Consider the following 18,123-nt stretch of genomic DNA (forward strand, 5'->3'; position numbering starts at 1 on the left):
AGGACGCTCACCTGCCTTTCTTTCAACTGCCACTTATGAGAGATTGGTTTTTAGAAAAGTCATCAATCAGGAGAGGACTGGACAGCGTGCCAACGTCAAAGAAAACCGAAGCAATCGTCAATATCATCTGGGGAGAGGAAAAAAAAAGCCTCCCTTTCCTCTGCCTCATGCACTAAATCAAATGACTAAACTGAGGAATGTGATGATAAGTGGTTAAAGCAGCACAGCTTTCAGTGCTTATTAAGGTTTGAGGATCTTGAAGTCCAAAGAAAATCCTAAACCACACAGTTTCTGCATATTTCACATGGTTCAAGCCATTTTACCAATTTTCAGTGGGAATTTAGACTTTTCTGGCATCTAACAACACCAAGAAATATCTTTATCTGAAATAATAAATAGTCTCTATGTTTAAGATGTGGATTTCACATCTTCTTTCCTGTATTGTACCCAAGAATAATTCACAATTCTTTGGTCCTCCAGTCAATCAGCTCATTTATTTTGGAGGGACTGCGACTTCACAAATGTTGCATTTGTTCTGCAAAAGCTATGTCTCAAAAAGATAAGATGTGATATTTATCCAACTAAAAATTTAGATGGTAGGTGTTGCAGTTAGAGATGTGCTAATGGCTAATAAAAATAGTTTAAAACAGCTTTAAAATGCCGTAAGATGTTCTCGGTTTCAATTGGCTAAAAAAGGAAACTGTTATTTTATTGAGCTGTTTAGTGCAACTCCTCTCAGTCTCTCAGCACACAGATGGTTATGCCTTCGTTCATGAATTATTAATGACTTTTCAGAGCAGTAAAGCTTATTATGGGAAGATTGTCACTTTTTTTTGCTGTTTTTTTAATTATTTTTTTCCGACATGTACTTATAGAACATAAAAAAAAAACATTTAACAGCAGGAGCTTTTCTCAAATCAGAGTTATCCGTAGTTTCAGCAGTATGGACACAGGTTTAGAGGCTCTGCGTCTTTAAATGATTATTCTGAAGTTTATCATTTCTAAAATGATTTGAACTGAAGATATAGTGTGACATTTTGCAGATGGTGTCATTGTGAAGGGGTTTGCTTTGTTATTTTTGTCGCATTATCGAAATCAGATCTGAGTCATCTCTATTAAATTTTTCCCTGGCTTCCATTACTGACAATTAGCTCATTAGTATGCAAAAATGATACATTAATTACAAAAAAGTATCTTGCTGTCTGATGAGGTGGGTTTATTCTCGACAGGTTCCAGCAGTTGTCCATCATAGGATTTTCTTTTTTTTTAAAATCACGTTTCTAAAGCCCACACTAGCTTCCCTGTGTTGTGCGAGTCCTTGAGGATGATTCAGAAGTTGGAGGTGGTGGAGAGGCGTTTTATCCCTGCATTGCATTATGGGGTTTGCTTCTTTAAGCCTATAATCACTCAAACTAATTTACTATCTGGGAAAATGGATTAAATCTAATAACAAAACTCCCAGCCAGATATTCATGCTGAGCAGTTTATTAGTGTTGAAAGAGTCTGATTAGTCAAAGGAAAAAAAACAAAACATGAATTTTACGTGTTTTCCTAAATTAACAGCAAAGTAAAGGTGAGAAAAAAAATGAAATTATAGCATTATATCTGAATTGGTAACATATGCTCATGTTAGGCCAGAATGGGATTCAGATGGTGAGACAAGCTTTAGTTCAGATCAGTTCAAAACGAACCCCCCCACCAAAAAAATAATCTAGATTTTGTTATCTGATTTAATATCTCATCACCGGTTAAGGCTACTGCAGCAAAAGTCATCCTTATTTCCGCATTTAAGCGTTCGGTCAATCAGTGCCAAGGGAAATGAATGGTCCTCATGGATTAGCTACTTTGCAAAGACCTTTCAAATATTTTACATTTGCTCTATATTTTACATTCCACAAAAAAAGCTGCTATTAATGAAGTGTGAATGGGCGAATGTCTGTTGTTCCTAAACAGCCACGTTTATCTATTTTGTGAATAGTCGACAAACCTTAACCTAACATACATCCACATAGATCTGAGGGAAGCTCAATAAACTGTCAGAACAGTATGGTGAAAATTTTTAGCACAAACTGAAGTCATAAAAGTGACAGATAATTCAGGACGTGCAAAAATGATGAATTTGCTTGTGTACAACAAAATGCTGATACATTTTAGGGTTAATTGTACTTTTTTCAAAGAACAATGCTTAGAGGACTAAACAGAAAGCATCAAAACGGCAACTGGGAGAAGTTTAAATTAAAAGTCACAAAGCAGCGTCCCACAGATGGAGCGTGAGGAAATAAGCTCTTCCGCTCCCTCTAACCCACAACGCTGTTCCACTTTGTTTGCATGATTAACAAGGGAGATCAATAAGCACCAGCCCTTTACTGGACTGAGTGTAACATTGCAACCCTACCCTTGTGCCCTTCCAATCCCACAGCTAATTATGTGATATGATCAATACATGTCAGTAATGGGATATTGGTGCTTCTTGTGGCAGTTCAGTGGCAAAAGCCTTGGGGAAAAAAAAAACATCTAGTGCCGCAGTCCTTAATAAACACAGCTATTCTTAGGAGGCACCAGGCAATGATGAGCGTGTTATCTGCTTCCGTTTGGAGAAGCGATAGAAAAAAATATGAAACTGTTTATCTTTCTCCGTGTTTCTGAGTATGGAGAAGAAGAAAAGGGGGTTATGATTTGGATGCTGTGACTCTCCCCCAGCCCAGATCGTTATCTGCTCTCGGTCAGCAGGAAACATCCACAAGCAGTCTGCCACAACAACAACAGCGCCACAAACCAGACGAGCAAAGTCCCCATATCACAGGGTAAATGCTGTTCAAGACGGCGGTCAATAAAAGCAGAAAGGCAGCCAAGGCCAGGCAGAAATGGACTGCTGTAAAAATCACACGACACACTTCAAACCGTTTTGATTTCCTATGATTGAGAAGAACTACAGGAGAAAGATTCAGCCATCTGTCTCGCTCTGACAGGGGGAAGCACTGTGGCCTCTTCTCTCCCATTTCTCCACGGAGTGACGGTGCCCAGCGAAGCGTGGCTGGCACCGGAAACATTCAGGCGCCATTCCGCTGCATGGCCATGCAAATGAACCCCCTCAACAACCACTATGCAGATGGAACCACTTTATAAATCAGACGGTGTCCATAAGGCTCAGTGATCCTCGAAGCTGGCTGCATGTTGCCACGGAGGGTCAGTTTCCCCTCTAACTGGCAAGTTCCCCACAGTTTCATAAGGTAACGGAATACATTTAAGAAAATAATTTTGATTTGATGAGCTAAATAACTGAAGAGTATTGGAAAACAAGAAATGATACCAAATCTGAAAAGTTTTGTGTCTGTATGAAACATAAATAATAGTTTATTTATCGGCATCATGTTAAAAGGATACCCATAAATAAACTATTATGCAACTAGTTGCCTTCAAAAGACATCTAATAGGTAGAGAAGAGTCTACCTGTGTGGAGGTTAATCTCTATACAAATACAGATGTTCTTTGAATGTCTTTGAGGTTTGATAAAGAAAATCAGTGAAGTCTAAAAATCATCACAAAGTTCAAGAACCACAACAGAGAAGTCAGAGGTAGTCCACAAATTACACAAAGCTGACTTTTATGGAAGAAAAGCAAGAAAAATAAAAGCCTGAAGTCTTATTTGTCCCAAGGTATTTCATATATTGCCATTTTAGATTTTATTCACGTTGTGTTTACAGTAAACCCCCACCAAGCTTCAGTATTCATTGATTCATCTAGTTGATGAAAACTAGAAGCATTTGAAAGAACATGCAGCTTTGGAAGGTGCAATGCTACTTCACATACTGTTCACATACTGTTGACTAGCGTTCCCAAAGCACCGCCATTTATTTTTCTTGGTGTTGATTGGCTGTACCTCAAAAAGCAGAGATAAGGAAGATTGTAGATATTAGCTTAAAATGCATATTAAAGCATTTTAAGGTATTAAAAAAAGGCAGTTATATGAATTTTTAGTCTAAATATTGGCAGGTTTCAGCTATACTCAGATGGTTGTGGTCCCTAACCCACACCAACACCAGAGACCCACTGTTGGTCATTCCAATAAAAGACACTGAAGTTTGAGTTTTAGCTTTAATCTGCCTCAACATGACATCACTTGAATTATCCCTCTCAATCAAAGGATTAAGTCAGCTTGGAGTTCCCCATGTAAAACACATAAGCACTCACATCTAAGACAATAAGCCGTCCCTGAGGAATGCAAACAGAAGAAAGATGGACATTAATGTACCACAAGCACAAAGTGGAGCAGTTTTTAAATGTGATTGATCAAATATGTGGTTCTGGTTTTCAGAACAGACTGGCTGACTCATGCACAGTCTGCAATGTTTGAACCTAGTTAGCAGAAAAAAAACTGCTTTATGTTCCCAGATACCATCGTCAAAGTTTCTACACTCTTAATTCTTTCTACTCCGTGGGGACTTTCAGCCATTATTTCATTGGTGTCTGGACAACCGAGTATAATCTCAAAGTCTGACAGGATTATTTAAACTGCTGGGCAGATAAAGAGATCCTTATTTTTTATTAGAGATGAAAAATATACATGCACACTCAACTGAAAATCCTTTTGATTTTACAAAACAACTTAAAATAGTTACTAGAAAGTGGTAAATTGTTCCAACACACAGAGTTCAAGTCCAGCAGGAAGCTGGACTTCATAATAATAATTATAGTAATGATAACTCTGTTCAGTTTTGTTCAACACATTGAGGTTTGACAAAAAGAAAACTTTTGCAAGGTAACATATTAGACCTAATTTGCAATTTTTAGAAAAATTAAACACCACATTTCCAGGATAAAACCAGTGCTCAATTCACTTTCATGGATAGGTTTTCGGTCTTCTGCAAAGGCAGAAAATTAATGATAACATGGAACCCATTTACCAGCTCTCCCATTTGTCCTTTTACAAAATGATTTCGTTTTCTGGTGTATTAGTTGTCATCCGACAGAAACTGAGTTTTATAACTAAAATATTGTCCAATTTTGTCAGCTAAAAGAATTTTAAAATTAAAATTTTAATTGAACATTGTTAAATTTTAATTGAAATTGAACATTGAAATATTTTGATCCAATAATTCAAAATTTACTTCCAGTTTCATCTTTCACAAAGCTGCAAAACTGTAAGTGTGAGAATCCATTTGCACTTCATGTATACTGACAACAGCTACTTAACCGTTTTGCCATTTGAGTCCCAGCTAATGCTGTTCTGCATTCTTCCTGCAGAATGGGAACTTTTACAGCGTCGTATTGATTTATTCTTATCAGAGACTATGGTATACCACCAGATGCTATCTTAATAATGAAAGTGATAAAGAAAAGAGACGCAACACTCCCTGCTCCACAAACATCTTAATCTAAAAAGAAATATTTTTCTCTCACAGCTCAGAGATCACAAGGAGTGCATCGCATGGCACATAAAAAAAATATTACACAGACGGATAATGAGAAGCAAGGGGTAATTTTGTTTGTACATCTAATAAAAGCATATTATTATGGAGAGCTGTTCATGTGTTAGCACCATGTTAAGCAGAGTTGTCTTGTATTGTTGCAAAATCTCACGCCACAAATGTTTTGAGAACTTTTACCTTTAATTTGTGTCCATCTTTCAATGGCAATTTATATAAAATAATAATAAATCAATATCTATACCAGTAAAACAAAAGCTTATACTTTACCTTATAAAATACACAAATGCCAATTATGTCATGCTAATTATTAAACACGGTAGAGGGTGTGTGGTGTTTTGGTCTGTTTTTTTTTTTTCTTCAGATGAGCCAGGCTTCAAATGATTGACTGTATGACATTATGAAATCTTTAAACTACTAAGACGTTTTAAATAAATCCTGACACAAAGCTGATCCTCTTCCATAACCATCTGAGGATCCAGGCTTAAACTCCATGCTATACCACATCCATGGTCATTGTTGCAACAACAAAAGGGGTCTTGTACACAAAATTACCAGCAGTTTATAGTTTGAACAGTAGTCGCAGCGTCGTGTCACAAATACAGATGTACACTTTTCAGCATGTCCCTCCAGGCATTCCTTTAGCTATATTAACACTATTCAAATCTCTGATTTGTACGCCTGACACGCAGATTAACTTTAAGAGGATGAGTCTCATCTAGATTAAATAAAATTGCACTAACTTAAAAAGAAGCAGTTGGATGCAGGCATCTAAAGCCCTCCTCTGTTTAGTGGTTTCCTCTTGTTTCTACACTAGTGTGTATTTTTTTTAGGTCATGTGGACACAAGTTCATATATATCAAAGCCACATCCTGATGATAGTCGTTCGCCCTAAATAAGTGAAACTGAACACTAACTTCTGCAGCAAGTCAATGGTTGATGTGGTCCTTCCTAGACTCAATAATGACACGCTATGCTTAATGGTTGCAGAAATAATCAGCAATTTTACAACCACTGTTCTACATCTGATTTATGTTCCTGGCATTACATCCTATCACCATATAAAGGCAACTTGTAGCAGAGCATTAAAATAGTGACATTATAGACATAATAAAATGTAGGTCTCATTATCTGACCAATTTAAAAGGAAGGTGCCTTTATGCACATGACATCCTCCTTCACTCAGTTGGCTCTCTCAAGGCAGGTTGTTGACAAGCTTCAAACTGCCTATCAGGTGCTGCAAGCATCACTACATTCCCTTGTTATTCAGAAACTATTATCATGTCTTCTTTGGCCAGAATTCCTGGTTAAATACAGAAGCAATTAAAGACAATTTATTCCATGATATTATAAAGCATATCAGAAACAGTCACAGGCATGCAGAAAATGTAGCATTTGTGCTCTTTGTTTTGTAATTTTACTGTTTCATCAGTTGGATTTTCCTTTGCAAAAGGGAAAAAGTTAAGAGAGGTTCAAAGAAAGTTGCAGCACAGTGCTCAAACATGTGGTGAAAGCCCTAAAGCCACATACGTCAATGATTTATGGCTGAATAATAAATTCCTGTAGCTTCTGTTGGTGTCAAACTGAGGCTCGTCTTACAATCTGAATCACAAACTCTGACATTAAGAAATTAAAAGCTTGATTGCATGGTTTTTTTTAAATGCGAAACTTACATTTTTTTCCGTTTCTCCTGAATAAATGGCTAGCTAAGGATGGAAAGAGTCACTGAAGCCACAGAAAACAGCAGCAAAAACTCTCTTTAAAAGAATCTTGTGACCTTAAGAGCGGAATCACTTCATAAAAAGGTTAGACGACCCTGTGCTGGGACTCATTCCCTTATTGTCAATCCCATTAGCTTTCAGCTGCACTATCCCAGCTGTTCAAACCAGTGCGGATCTCTAATGAGCTCCATTAACAGTATTACCTGCTTCCGGTGAGCACTGGGGTCACGGGTCAACAGTAGACCCAACGCTGAGATTAAATTACCCCTAGGGGAGGCTGGGGGGTGGCTGGGCAATTTAGCCACTGCCATCCTCTGACTTTCTCTAGTCGCAAACTGAAATGTGAGAACAAGCTGGATTTATTCTCTTGATATACTTCTTTCTGATCTCACTTCTAGCCCGGAGATCAAATGGGGTTTTTAGGGTTATAAATTCAACCTAGAGAGAATATTCAGAGTACGCTGCGATCAAAGGACTGATTAGGAGAGGATGAAATGGACTTAGTCTAAGATTTTAGTGTCGCTCTCTGGGATTTTGAGCTCATCTCACTGAGTGACGGCCATTAAAAGCCACAGTGTGGTGTGCATCCGCTCGTAACCTCAAACAGAATCCAGACAAGACAATAAATGAGTCTTATCAAAAGAAAAACAAGGATAAAGAGAGCAGCTTTAATTATCTACAAAAAAAACTGTCCAATATTATGGCAGGTGAGACGAAAAACAACCACTTTCACAACTTTGTGAGGGTCAAACAGCAGTGAGTTTTCTTTGTTTTGTTAGCCGAGGAAGGCAGCCATTATTTTTATTCTTCATCAACCAAACAACAAATAACCTACATCCATTTTAATAGTTTGAACACAAAATATACTTTAACATGGATTCATGCAAAAAGTAGAAACTGTCATAGCAGTACTGCTAATATCTATAGCCTTACGTATTTCCTGCCATTGGCAGCCAACAAAAAATGCTAACTGCTTACTAAGCCAGACAATCTGCTTTGGTAGCAAACTTGCAGCAGATTGTTTATTTAGCAGACGCACAATGGAAATATTATATCTTGTTTCAAAATTGTATTTCAGAACTGAATCAAAAGCTAAAGATTTTCCTCTTCTGATGCAGAGCCATAACTGTAAAGGACGTCATGCAACATGACTGACTGACAAGGTGGAGAACGTGGTCTGAAAAGGCTGAGGTTTTATAAAAGAGCTCTGGGTTATTTTTTTAACAATCTAAAATTTGATTTTCTGCCTAAAAAAAAATGTAATCTTATTTGCTATAATGATAAGAATTTCTTTTGAAGAGCCTGGTTTGCCAGGCAAGTGTGTAATGGTCGATTTCAAATCAGTTCTTGCTACTTGCTGTCATCAGCTAATCTGTCAGGTGGGAGCAGGACAAAAAAAAGAAAGAACCTCGATTGCAGTGATTGGAAGCAGCAGGCGCTGTGTGGGATCTGGAGCCCCGCGGAGATCTGGGAGGATTCAAGAGAGCTCGATTGGCTTGGCATACAGCCACAACACAGGTACTGAAGCGTTTCTCACTCACACATGCAATTTCAAACATAACAAGCACACTGGAAACAAAAGCATGGTACTACATGCATATCTGCTTTAGTCATCCCAAAGGCATTCACAGTAACCTCACTGACAGGGTCGGGGAAGGGAAAAAAATATCAAAGAATGAGAGGTGGAAAGAAAATACAGCAAAACACAAAAAAGGCTACAGAGAGCAAAGCCCTCTCTCGTCTCCCAGACACAGCTTGAGGCGAGCGCTGCACTATCAGCTCATACAATTTGAGCTGCTGAGAGTCTGCAAACACCAGTGCTCATTAGGTTTCTGTTTACAACCTTGAGGTGAAGATGAATAAACGATGAGAACACAATGAAGGATTTATTGGGCTATATAAATGAGGGTCAGCTAAACTCCTGTCTGCACAGATAAAAACATAAAAATATCTTAATCTCCTCCTACTCCCTACACACACTTTGATAAGTAACTCTGCAGTTCCTCAGAATATAGATTTTAATAGAATTAATTAGATGGCTGGTAATGCTTGTTGTTGTGCTTCTACAGATGCTAGATTTGCACTGGGAGCCAGATTGTGTTTGTATACCTGCTCTGTCATTTTTAACAAACCACAGATAGAAAGTGGGTCTTTTACAAATGTCTTCTAAAATTCATGACAAAATTAAGCATTCCTGCCAACTACAGGCACCTGTCAGCATTATTAATGTCAATGACTAACAAGAAGTAGGAAAAGTTAAAGGAAATCATTTCAGTTTGTTAATGTTTAATTTCTGTGCCTAATATTAAACCAGCATGTCCATAAGAGCCATAAAACTGAATCCATCCGTAGAGAAGAAGCCTTTGAAGAATTACAGGTAGACTGTGCTTTTAAATCTCTTAACTGGGAGGCGGTTTGCCAACATCGTCCCTGTCTTCATGTTAAAAATTGCCACTTAGTTCATCTTTTTCCTTTAAACACTTGTTTGCATATTCCCCAAAGTTAAATCAACTATGGGAAGCTACAAGCCTGACAAAACTTTCACAGAAGAAGCTATAAGCAAGATAAATGTCTCCTCTGCTTCACATCCTTCTCATTTGGTTAAGCCACTCAGGTTGTGTGTTTCCAAGTATCAGAACACACACACTCTTTGACCTTTTCCTGATCATAAATCACAAACTACCGTTCTCCTGCCAGGGTTTTGTTTAACCCAATTTGTCACTAAGGACACCTCTTCCACCCTCGCTGCAGATTTTCTCAGAAGGACCAGGAGGGCAATTAGTGGGTGGATCAACGGATGCCATCCAGACCTCTCCTTCGCCTTGTAATCACGGACGTCCATAGCTGTAGCCCTGATAAGTGAGGGCTACAGTTTGCCTCAAAGCACAGGCAGAAGCACAGGTGCCTCATAGCACAAGCAGAAAATTGCCGCTTTTCCATCTTATAGCCCGAGATTCAGAGTGTATTCTCGTTTGAAGTCACAAAAGATACGAGACATTCAATTTGTTTTTTGGATTCTTGAAGTTTCAATTGTATAAATCAAAGTATCAAACTGTTAAAAGTTCTTGAACATTCATTATACTAAACCTTAATGACCAGAAATACAAATTTTGATTTTCTTTTTATTATGCAAAGGGGAGAGCGGTGAACCCTGGTGCAAAGCAGACAGACAAGTGACACATATTCACACATTACTGTGACAGAAGCAGGTCAGCGAAGGTGTGCTGAGAATATTTGACAAGCACGCCGTCAAATACATGCTGCTCTCGAATGATGGCCGTTTCGATTCCCTCTGCAGTCGAAACGGCATAAGAACGGGAGTAATCCAAACTATTTTCTCCAAACTGGCAACTTTTATTCAGAATTCCAGCCAACCCTCACAAAGATGACTCAACATTCAGCAACAGAGACCTACTGGCATTCACATCAGGTTGGGGAGTGAATGAAAGCCGAATGAAACATTTTCCACAGAGCAGTTTTCACTCTGCTGCTGCGGTCGTGTTAACTTCCTGAGGAACCAAATGCTTCCTCATATTGATGTTGGAGGCATAAACAAGATTAAGTGAATGGGAAGCTCTAGACAAACGGAGGTACGTCAATGTAATCATAAAACCACGTTGGTCTAATTATACATCAGGGTGGCTATTCTTCCCAATTTCTTCTTTGCAGGAACATGTTTGCCTATTGTGGAAAGGTCACTCCATGGGTACACAGTCATCCATGAAAAGCTTTACATCTTCATCCAAATATCTTTCATGCATGTGGCACATATATGGTATGAAAAAGCTTTAATTTGCAGAATTTTCTGATTTTCACCCAATTGAAAAGAATTAAAACGAATTAGAGTTAAAAAGAATTGTCCTGTGCAGAAATAGAGATTAAGAACATACTGTCTTGAAAAATGTCTGCCTTCCCATCCATAAAGTTGCTGCTAAACCTGAGAGGTTTTTCAGTGACAGATCGAGGTGGAGAAAGTAGCATTATAGCATATCGTTCCTCCCATGAGCATATACACTTTATAACCCTCACATCTCCCAATAAACTCAAACTCAATAAGTGTTTACATCTTTGCTGCTAGCAGTGCAATCTTCTTTTTTTTTTTTTAAGATTTCTGGTAATCTGATGCTGCTTTAAATGCACAGATATTGTAACATTGCGATTTTGAAGTAAGCAGTATTGTTTCTTCTTTGTTGTAAGTTTGCTCATATAAAAATAATTTCTTACTGTTATTTTTTTTCTGTTTACTTGCAACTTTCTGTTGGTCACCTGAATGTTCCCACAGTTAGACAAAAAAAAAAAAAAGATACTTATATTCCTAACTGTTAACATTTACTGCTGAAGTAGGCAAATTATGAAGCAACATTTTGACATCTTATTCAGAAAAAAAAAAAATCAGTAAAACTATGCTACAGTTTCTCAGCTTTATTACAAACAAAATGGAAATTAAGTCAAAATCAAAAAACAATTCTGCATTGGTATACTAATATATATAGCATATATTAGACAGAATATATATAACAGAATAGGAGCTGTTATATTCATTTTCTTTATATAAATTCTAAATGTCCTTAAAATGCTTGCAAAATAATGTATTCTGTCTCTATTCCTCATAACAGCCTAGATAGGGTGCCAAAGCTGCAACAACTTCCATATCTCAGTGTAAATGATTAAACAAATAAAATCTGCAACTTCCTCTTTTTTCATGCAACATATCTTTTCCAACTTGCACAACTGGCTTGGTTGATAAAGTTGAGTTAACATCCTTCGAAGCAGATGAGAAGATGCTGAAGTCGCAGCAAAACTGCATGATCATTTCGCTGACGAGGCATCATTTCTGGCAGACAGGTGAATGGCAATGAAACGCTCAGGCCTTGCTGGAGGTTTGCATGTACATGATTGCGTTTGTGATAAAACTGCTGCTGCAAACACAAAGCATGCCCCACACCTGCAGAGGTGATTAATTGTTTCTTTCATCCAGAACAAAACTGAACTTAATCGTGCAAATTCCGTATTGCTGCATGCACATTGCATTATCACAGAACACAGTTCTGCAACAACCGAGATGTGGGCTTGCTCTGGCAGGAAGCTCTGGAGGAATCGTGTTGAAGGCATACAAAGCAAATTACAGAACACCTCGAAGGATATCTGGCCAGGTGAGAATCAAAATTATCTAATGGGATATCAGCAAAAAGCTTATTTACTTTAAGCACTTATTGCTTTTCAGCTTGATAATTAAAGCTGCTTAAACTAATGAAAATAAACCAATATTATGGAAGAACAATTAAACACACACACATACACACCCATACATACATATTGTTATTATGCTATGGGCATGCATCACAAACTCCAAGTGGCTTGCATACACAAACCCAGAGAAGTGTGTCAAACCCTTAAAAGACTATGGCTAAAGAAGCTCGGTGTTTGCACAGTGCTGTGTCCAAAAACACTGATGAACAGCTTAGTAGAAGGAACAACTGAGCGAAAAAGCTCCAATAAAGCTCCATTTATCATTGTCGCTTGTGCATCCTTTTTCCTTCCACTAAACTTTATGACATGGAGATTGATACTGCACTCTCAATAGCAAGCTTCCTTATTAACGGCCTTTCATGAATGGTGTCTCTGACAGCCTGCTGGGCGACTGCCAACTCAGCATTCAATCAAATAATTATGAATACCAGGACATGGCCATGATCTAACATTTGTGTTAGGTTTATTGCTATATTATCTGCATTAATCAGCAAATGTAACAAAAATTAATTGAAACTTATCACTATGTGCATGAGAAATTACTTTCACTTTTATTAAGTTTCAGGCGATATTCTAATTTACGTAGATTTACTCCTATATAGAGCAGTGCAAAATGTGTGCGCAATCAAGAACAGAGTCTGGGGCGTAAACCAAATCCCTTCATCATCTCTTTGAAGTTTGTTGTGCACAGACTTACCTGTGACATCTGGGGCCTGAAATTGATCTCCTTCAGATCAACCGATCCGGGGGAGAGGTTATGCAACATCTGGCACAGGAGCACCCCGTCCCGCAGCGCCTGTGCCAAGTCGAACACGACCGCCGAGGGCCACACGACCCGGTGGTTCGGGGGCAGGACCTTGCAGTCTATCAACCACCGCCCGCATTGTCTCCACTCCTCCATCTCTGCTCCGGAGACTCTCCTGGCTAAAACTGACCGAGCCCTGGAACCGCTTCACAGCCGGCGAAGAGCCGCGTTTCTCGGCGCACGAGCAGGCACTCTGGTCGGCTTCCTTTGCGCTCTGGGTCTCTTGATCATTCACTGTTACTTCTGTAACGACGTGATGTCACAAGTTTAGGTTAACAGGCAGCAAGACGCTGAGCTTGTATCACTGCATGTCAGCTCTCCTGTGGTCCCGGCATGAAGGCTTAAAGAGACAAAAAAAAAAAAAAAAAAAAAATTCAGGAGAATTTTCTTCTCTTCATTCTCAAAGCCCAGAAAAAAAAAAAAGTTTATTTCAGAAAATCCAGTTCCCAAACAAAAAGCGAACAGCTGGATGCAGCGGTTCGTCAGATGATCCAAACTGAAGTCTCGTTTAACACTAAACAAAGCCCGGTGTCACTTACCGCATTTGCATTTTTACGTTTCGTCACAACTAGGCGTGCTGAAACGCAAACTTATTATTATTATTTTTTTTTTTAGCACAAAAATCAAATTACGCAGAGAAGTGAAGACAGAGAGCAGGCGGAGAACAGGAGCTCAGTCCACAGCCTACACGTCGCTCACAGGGAGCGGAAACATGTCCAGCGGGAACAAAAAAAAAGAAAACAGAGGAGCTCGTGTTTACATTCAACCTCCGTTAAACGTCACGTTTCTGATACTTTGTGCCGAATCCAAAAGCGCACGCGCCCAAAACACCGCGGTGAAGATTTACAGCCGCTATTCTCTTCCGCGCTTCTCTCCCTCACTGGTTTCTTTTGGCACCGAGATGTTTCTGCGGTCCCAACTACAACCCACTGCTCACGTTTGACCCGCTGCCCTCCCGTTTCAGATTCGTTCCGGACTCGGGAGATAAAAAACGAGCTCACGGCTTCCCGGTGGTGTCTCCTGCAAACTTACAACACGGACAGCGTGTCCCGACTTTCCCAAAGTGGATCCATACTCCATACAAAAAAAAAAAAGAAAACCAGAGAGAGAGACAAGGGAGTTTCAGTGTTTTGGAACTCGGAAAGTGAGAGTTGTCTATCGCCCCCTGATGGATAATGTGCAAACTGCAGGCGTTCAATTAAGATTTTGTTTTGTCTTCCTCCTACACTGATTATAAATAAATGGGAGTGAAACATTATGTAAGTGCAGACTCAATTAATTATTTACAAAACATTTATTTAACAGAAAAAAAACAAACGTTTGCAAAATGGAGAAATAAAAGCAATGGTCCAGCTGCAAAGTATGCATGTACAACTCCTTATTTGTAAAGCTTTTGGTTTAACTTCAGCTTTTATTGCTTGGGTAGGAGTCTAACCGCATGGGCACCTTGTCTTTAAAGACTTTTACTCAATTATATTGGGAGGTCATCCTTCCTGTACTGTTAGTTAGTTAGTTATCACTGCACTCAGTTATGTTATTCCAAAACTGCAATTTTCCTTTCATGAAGCCAATTTTTATTGATTTGGGTGTATGCTTGGACTCAGATGCTGGAAAAATGTATCTTTATTTCCACCTTTCTAACAAACATGTGAAGGTTTTGGAAGTGTTTTTATTTTCATCCATATACCACAAAACTTCAGTTTCATAAAAAGAGAAGTCCCCACCCTCATGTTCCACCTTCATAGTACTTCCTCCCACACGGTTCTTTGACATTTTAACCCAGCGTGAATGTTTTCTTTCAAATAAAAGTATTTTATATTTAACTATCAATTCGTTCCGACAGGTGGTATTCTTTACATGCATGTCAAGTTATTTCCATTTTATGTTAAAAATCTCCTTGCAGTAAAAAGCGGCGTTATGGGGTCTGTGTCCATGACAGCCGAAAATCAGTTTGAAGAAAAAATAAATAAAAAGCAATAACCTTACAGAATCATGCCACCTTTCAACCACTACTTTCCTAAAGCACCTTTTGATTCAATCTTAGCATTCATTCTCCTTCGGTTGCAGTCTAGTAACGCTCCATCTCTTCTTGGTAATATTTCCCTGTCATGTAACCCGAACAGATTTTCAATTGAATTTATTTCTGGACTCTGGCTCAGCCATGGCAAAACTTTATTTGTTCTTCACTTGTGTCATCTTTCTACAATGACTTCGGATGTGAGGAGCACGTTTGGACTCGCTATCATTCTGAAAAATAAAATCCCTCTTCATCTCCAGGTTTCTAGCAGGTACTTATTTCACAATCCTAGACACATGGAAAGTAGAGGAGACTGTTGTCACATGTAGAACAAAACTAGTCCTTGTTGGTCTAGTTTTGCGGTCAGCCTCATGTTAGCCTGCCTGGCCATCGCCATGTTGTCCTTTCAGTAAATTTGCCAAACTGTCCAGTTTATATAATTTATTTATAAAGTGCTTTGTGAAATTCTTAATCTGAACTGAGTATTTGATAGCAGACAACTGATCACTCAGATATTTCAAGCTGATGAAAGCCAATTTCTACCTTGGGCTAAATCTGAGAAAAATCCACCCAGGTTTCCATCATTGCTGTTTTTAAACACAAAGATATTACAGCACAGAGTGCAGCACGAAATGTTTAAAGAGCTAGACTTTTTTACCTCTGCAGTGATGATGCAGCCAAAACAAGAAGACTTATTGGGTTTTAGTTGAGGAGGCGATTGAATGCCAGTGCTGCTGGTATTTAAAACTTACACCTGCTGCCTCTAAAGTGTTCCAAATATCAACTCATGCAAGCTTAAGTTTCCCCACTTTGGTTTTCAGCAAGCAGGTCAATATGTTGTTTGTGTCTGCCATACTTTACAGGGGGAAAAAAAGAGAGAAAAATCCATGCCCTCTTCTTTATTCTCTCTAAAATCTATTACGGACACGGCCAAACGCCTGCTGCGATTCAGCAGAGTCAACAGCTTTGTACTATTGCTGTTCTTTCCAAATATCTCACTCGTCCTCGGATCGTTCAGGTCGGGTTTTTTTTCCATTTCTGCCGAAATGTCATTTTTGTAAATCAAACAATCACAAATGGTCAATTAAACACTTAATTGCCACTAACATCAGTATGCCACCTGTTCATGGTTAAATGGCTTTTGTCATGTCTCATTATGCTCTCTGCTCACTCATCACTGCGCCTCCCCAGCTCCAGGATTCCCACTGGGATGGAACATTTTCAGCTAATTTATCTTCCGGCTCAAAACAAAGCTGGCTTTCCTCCACATATATGACCAAGCATATCTGTTTTAGATGATTCATGTCCCCTCATTTTTTATAAATTTATTTTATTTTATTTTTTTCCACATTTGGTCAACCACAAATATTTATCTATTTGATAGTTTATGTGATTGAGTGACACAAACTTTGGGAAATGGAAGTAAAAAGCAGATCCTTCCTGTCCACAGCCATCACCATCCACAATAACTTTTTGAAGAATTTCGAGTTAATATGAGCTACATGTCATTTCTATTTGGGACGAATAAAGTACTTTTGAAGTTGAATTAAATTTAATCATTTTTTTCTTCCACTTCCTAATTAAGCTCTTCTTTGTGTTGGTCTGGCAGATAAAATTTTATGAAGATACATTCGTCTAGCCTGACAAACTGTGAAGTCGAGGAGGCAGGAAAACTTGCTAGGAGCTAAATGTGAAATGAAAGCTTCGGAAAATTTTCGTCTTTGTGGTTCCCCTGATGTTACAACCTCTTAGCGAAGGCTTCCCTGAACTTCCAACCGCCCTGACATTTAAGAGGCCCTGATATCAGAACAGAGAATGACTGCTAATGAGAGCCGAGGCTGTGTTTTAATGCACCTCATTATATCACAGCAAGACATTTAACTCTGAGAGCTTCAATATGCAGTGCTATTCTCACGAAGACGAGGGAGTTGCATAAAAGGATGGCCTTTGCACAGTGAAATCTGTGATATATAAATACTCTTTGAGTGTGGCCACGGAGTCATGAGATCACTTAACCTTTAAGGGCTTTTTCTCGTCCTGTGAGCCTAAAACATGGCTTTTAAGTTTCCATGCAGGCGGCTTGTTCACTGTGTTGCTATGCTGACAGGGAATCAGTGTCAGTGGAAGAGACAGAGAATCAACTTGCAGCTATTCCCAAGGAATCTTGTGGCTTTCAGCACCACCAGACTGTGGTTCTAAAGCAATTATGGCAATATGCTGCTCTCAACAGTTTCTATTAAAAGTAAACAATCTGAATCTTCTCAAGACAGACGCACCGAGGCCAAATTATTTCAGGAAAATACAAGGAGGGTAGCCATTTAAGGCTTGTTTGGTTTCATCCTTTCTCCAGGGCTGCATGATTAGGGGTTTTATTACCCTGACACTGGAGGAAGTGGTCCGGAGTGAGTGATGGACCCTAACAAGTGGCATGCAGTGAAGGACTAAAGGAGTCATAAGTAGAAAGAACCGAAGAACAGATCCAAAGAATCAAAGAATGAAGGGGGGGTGGAAAAACACTTAATTAAACGAATGAATGAAAGCATAAAACAAATAACGCATAGCATAAACAAGCCAACAAACAAGTAGCGGTACATTACAAGTATAAATATAAAATAAGTAAGAAATGAAGATGGAATGATCTACAACAAATAAATAAATTTTATTACAAAATAAAAAAAGATGGAATGAATGAATGTACTCATGCCTGGCAGAGATAAGGTATGATAAACAGTGTTCCAGATTCAGTCCAGAGCTGCAGGGTCAATGTCATTGTTTGCTTCTTTGCTTCCTTTGCAGCTTTCTGAACTGAGCATGCTCTGTGCATGAGACACAAGTCTTTAAAAATCAACCAGTTCAGCAGAACTTCTCCAACCATAAGTAATGGCTTTAGAACAGATTAATAAG

At 38.8% G+C, this 18,123-nt stretch overlaps 1 protein-coding gene across 12 annotated transcripts in view; it reads right to left on the minus strand.

Moving 5' to 3' along the window:
* The window catches only part of vav2 (vav 2 guanine nucleotide exchange factor), a 184,376-nt gene extending 170,098 nt beyond the window's left edge, over positions 1 to 14,278 (minus strand). For 11 of the 12 annotated variants that reach the window (XM_055040562.1, XM_055040561.1, XM_055040558.1 and 8 more), the window contains exons 1-2: positions 13,742 to 14,270; positions 13,095 to 13,542 (exon numbers count right to left, since the gene is read on the minus strand). In XM_055040562.1, coding sequence (XP_054896537.1) covers positions 13,095 to 13,298 — 204 coding nt within the window. In that variant the 5' untranslated portion in view covers positions 13,299 to 13,542; positions 13,742 to 14,270. Of the gene's footprint in view, positions 1 to 13,094; positions 13,543 to 13,741 lie in introns of all 12 variants that reach the window. The other variant, XM_055040552.1, reaches the window with a different exon arrangement.
* Positions 14,279 to 18,123: the final 3,845 nt, after the last annotated feature.

The sequence above is a fragment of the Poeciliopsis prolifica genome, unplaced genomic scaffold (genome assembly GCF_027474105.1).
Source record: "Poeciliopsis prolifica strain line A6 unplaced genomic scaffold, Auburn_PproV2 SCAFFOLD015, whole genome shotgun sequence".
Taxonomy (NCBI): domain Eukaryota; kingdom Metazoa; phylum Chordata; class Actinopteri; order Cyprinodontiformes; family Poeciliidae; genus Poeciliopsis; species Poeciliopsis prolifica.